The sequence below is a fragment of the Lactuca saligna genome, chromosome 1 (genome assembly GCF_052625555.1).
Source record: "Lactuca saligna cultivar CGN05327 chromosome 1, ASM5262555v1, whole genome shotgun sequence".
Taxonomy (NCBI): Eukaryota; Viridiplantae; Streptophyta; class Magnoliopsida; order Asterales; family Asteraceae; genus Lactuca; species Lactuca saligna.
In genome coordinates, this window is record NC_136417.1 from 3,008,820 (window position 1) to 3,013,045 (window position 4,226).

The 4,226-nt window shown below is 32.7% G+C and overlaps 1 protein-coding gene across 6 annotated transcripts; it reads left to right on the plus strand.

The window, feature by feature from the left end:
- Nucleotides 1–280: 280 nt before the first annotated feature.
- On the plus strand, nucleotides 281–4,226 carry LOC145028700 (O-fucosyltransferase 7-like). Of its 6 annotated transcripts, none has more exons than XM_078977483.1 (12): nucleotides 281–697; nucleotides 1,313–1,399; nucleotides 1,658–1,757; nucleotides 1,856–1,923; nucleotides 2,032–2,120; nucleotides 2,203–2,383; nucleotides 2,494–2,622; nucleotides 2,712–2,845; nucleotides 2,940–3,153; nucleotides 3,226–3,410; nucleotides 3,502–3,597; nucleotides 3,684–4,226. In XM_078977483.1, exons 1-12 carry the CDS (start codon nucleotides 539–541, stop codon nucleotides 3,838–3,840), a joined length of 1,599 nt encoding a protein of 532 aa, XP_078833609.1. In that variant the 5' UTR covers nucleotides 281–538; the 3' UTR covers nucleotides 3,841–4,226. The 6 variants fall into 6 exon arrangements, with proteins under 6 accessions (XP_078833609.1, XP_078833656.1, XP_078833705.1 ...); XM_078977530.1 differs by having other exon boundaries at nucleotides 2,272–2,383; XM_078977579.1 differs by lacking the exon at nucleotides 1,313–1,399.

The following is a 4,226-nucleotide window of genomic DNA, read 5'->3' on the forward strand; positions in this document are numbered from 1 at the left end:
TGTTTTACTGTTGTACACCATTTTGATTTAATAATAACATCAAATTAGTGTATAAAAATTAATTAAGAATATATATATTTCATAAAGTAAATATTAACAACTTAAAATAAAAATTTATATTTAATAATGGAATATATGAATAGCATAAATCAATTAACATAGAAACAAAACAAAATATTGGAGATGAAACTAAATCCTCACACAAGAATCCAAAATTGCACCGAATTTTCTGTTTTCCTATTTAAATTAGCACATAGTCATCCTCATAATAAATGTACAAAATTCTTTGCTGAAAACTTACCAAGCCCTACTCGAAAAGGGCCAGAAGCATTAGACGTCGACGAAAGTATCAAAAAAAACTACACGTATATATACGTCGTGTAGATATAGAGAGAGAAAGAAAGAAAGGAACCCATCTGGCAAAATCATTCCTTTTGAAGATCTTGATCGACAAAAAAAGAGGAGTCTGTTCTTGGTGTTGTGTGTGTAACTGGTGTCTTCATTGATTTCAGCAAAGTAAAATAGAAATATTATAGAGATGCAAAAAAAGAGATGGAGGAAGTTAGGGTTAATGCGGCGACTGCTAACGTGCGCAATAGCTTCAATTTCATTGGTGGCTTTGCTTTCTGCTCATTTGCATCTGTTCTTCCCTCCTTCACAAGTTTCTATGCTTCCTGATCCTTACAAGCTCCCAACGGTGATTTTTCTTTACCTGTTTCTGAATACGGGTTTTAAATCTTGAACTAGGGTTTTAGTTTTCGTGTTATATTTGTTGGTAAATAAATCAGTTTACTCTTCTTGAATTGATTCTAATTTAGTGGTAAGAATGTGATTATTTTTTTCAATAGCTTACTGCTCTAAACCAAGATTTGAAGATTCATCTTCTAAAAAGTAAAGTTTGAAGGTTTCTTTTGCTTGCAAATCTTTATTTTTTTCAAAACTTCAAACACTAAAAGTTTCTAAACTGGGCAAATCATTGCTAACGTTATGGGTATTTGGTTAATTTTTTCTTGTGATCAAATGGGGATTTTAAGGGTTTTCGTACCTTTTTTTAAATCTCTGTTTTTTGCTCTTTTGTTTTTGTGGGTATTACTCAAATCATTGAATGCGATTTTCACCGATCGTGATTCGTTTCTAAATCTGTTGCAACATGAATCTGGACACTAAAAAGTTATATTTCTTGATTTTTCTTCTGATTTTGATTTCTTAATGATCTTTTGTCATCTTATGATCACCGAAAGTACTATTTCTTGTAACTCTGTGTGTTTTTTTAATCGGATTTCAACTTAAAAATGTCTGATTTTGTTTGTAGCAACATGAAATTCGATACCAAAAGTTGAGCAAAGAGCGAAGCTGGATTCAACCCCATTTCTCAAAAGCTCCTCTCCCTGCTCTCAAGGTTAATGTGATTCACTCAACAGATAACTTTTATAATTTTCCAGTTTCTACCTTTTTATCTTTTAAATCCAATTAAAATCTTTCATCTACCATTTCACAAATGATCTCTCTCGAAATCATTGTACCCGAGTCATTAAGGAAGAGTCAATGCGTTTTTTGAGCCACTCTAACTTGAAAAATATCAAAAAAACATAAAAAAAAAATACCATTAAGTTTGAAAAAATGATCTTTCATGTTTTCACTCCTTTAGACTTGACAGTTGGATGGTGCCAACAGCTCATTGGACTCCCACAAGTTATGGAAGCCGCCACCTAATCGTGACTTTGCTCCTTGTGTTGATCCAAGTTCATCTTATATAGGTTAGCAACTCGCGATTTTGCTTCTTAAATTTATAAAAAAAAAATGATTTATTTTTATTTTATCATTTTATGATGTTATGTTAATAAATCTTACTTAGTTCCACAAGAAACTCGAGGCTACTTGCTTGTTCATACAAATGGTGGTCTCAATCAAATGCGTGCTGGGGTATGTTTTCTGTTCTTTCCTTATCAAATCATTGTACTTTTAAAATTTTCTTGTTTAAATTTGTAAACAAATCAATGAAAGTACATTAAATGTGACTTGTTTTCACAGATATGTGATATGGTAGCAGTTGCACGTATTATAAATGCAACACTTGTGGTTCCAGAGCTTGATAAACGCTCATTTTGGCAGGACACAAGGTACCATTTTTTATTTAAATAAATAAAATAATTGAAATTTGAAGTTTTGGGTTTCTTGATATAATAAAGTTTATATATGCAGCAACTTCTCAGATGTATTTGATGAAGATTATTTCATTACTTCATTGGCTGATGATGTGAAAATAATCAGAAAACTTCCAAAAGAATTGATGAGTGCTACTAGAGCTGTGAAGCACTTTAGAAGCTGGTCTGGGATTGATTACTATGAGCAAGAAATAGCAAGCTTGTGGGATGATTATCAGGTACAAAGTTATATATCATTTTGCAAAAAAATGATTAATTTGAAAATTGAATCAACCACTGTTTTTGTTTTTAATTGTGACAATTTCAAATTCCTATTTTTTTTTTTTAGGTTATTCGGGCAGCTAAATCTGATTCCAGACTAGCCAATAATAACCTTCCACCTGATATTCAGAAGCTACGTTGTCGTGCATGTTACAAAGCCCTACGTTTTTCACCTCGTATAGAAGCAATGGGAAAAGTAATTAAAAAAAATAATAATTTTATTTAAATTTTGAATCGTATGTTTTGTTTAATATATATCTAATAAGTTAAATGCATTGTTTGTAGTTGTTGGTGGATCGGATGCGAGCTTATGGACCTTACATTGCATTGCATTTGAGATACGAAAAGGACATGCTTGCTTTTAGTGGATGCACACATGATTTATCCATTGAAGAAGCTAATGAGCTTACTTCCATTAGGTAAAAAAAAAAACATATTTTACAGCAATAAATAAATAATATTTATCACGCACATTTGTTGACATTAAATGTAATGTTTTATTTTTTTTGGTAGAGAGAATACGTCGTATTGGAAAGTGAAAGACATTGATTCGATGGAACAAAGAGCAAAAGGGTATTGTCCATTGACTCCAAAAGAAGTTGGAATCTTCCTAAGAGCCCTTGGATTCCCTTCAACAACTCCTATATACATTGCTGCTGGAGAAATCTATGGTGGGGATTCACGTATGGAGGCTCTTCAATCCCGCTTTCCCACGTTAATGAGAAAGGTGTGTAGTTTGTAATAATTGTGGTGATTTGAATTTGAAGCAAAATTTATTCATATGTGTTTGTTTTTGAAGGAGAAACTGGCGAGTGTTGAGGAGCTTGATCCATTTATTGAGCATGCATCTCAAATGGCAGCTTTGGATTATATTGTTTCAGTGGAGAGTGATATTTTCATTCCCTCTTATTCTGGGAACATGGCAAGGGCTGTTGAAGGTCATAGGCGGTTTTTAGGCCACAGAAAAACTATTTCTCCTGACAGGTAAATCATTTAAATACTGACTCACATCCTTAACTTTTGCTATTAATGTTGTTTTACTAGCTTGTAATTGTTATTTATTTTTTTGGATCAGAAAACTTCTAGTTCGTATTTTTGATAAAATTAGTAATGGCACAATGAAAGAAGGCAAGAAACTTTCGAGCCGGATAATTGAGATCCATAAAAGACGGTATGCTCCTTGTCTCACAAGGGTTAAAATGGTGATCTAGTGATGTTTTTTTTTGATTTGATTTGGTTTTATCTTATTACTGGCAGGCAAGGGTCACCACGGAAGAGAAAAGGTCCAATCACAGGGACAAAGGGGACGGATAGATTTCGTTCAGAAGAGGCCTTTTATGTCAACCCTTTGCCTGACTGCTTGTGTCAAATGGAAATGGAATCAACAGAGAATGAAATCATCAAAAAGTCGTAAACATAATAAGCTCTTGTTGTTTTTGAGAAGCAGAGACTTTTTGGGTAAAATCACAGGCAATGTATATCCATATCCATCCTGCGGGAAAGTAGATAGGCTTTTAGAGGGGGATCAACAAAAATATGAGATTTGTGGAGATGGTTTATTGGGTGGGAGAAACAAAAGAAAGGGATACATTACTTGATATAGAATTAGTACTAGTGCTGGTCTTGTTAGAGTAGAGTTTTGTGTATTCTTCAACCCATTCTTAGACAATGTTATTAATAGAGTGCAATAAAAATTTGAGAAAGATAGAAGAAGAAAGTTATCACGTATAATCTTTCTTCTGTGCAACATTTCACAAATCCGCTAGGTTTCAAATTTAATCTAACTAATTATCTTATTAA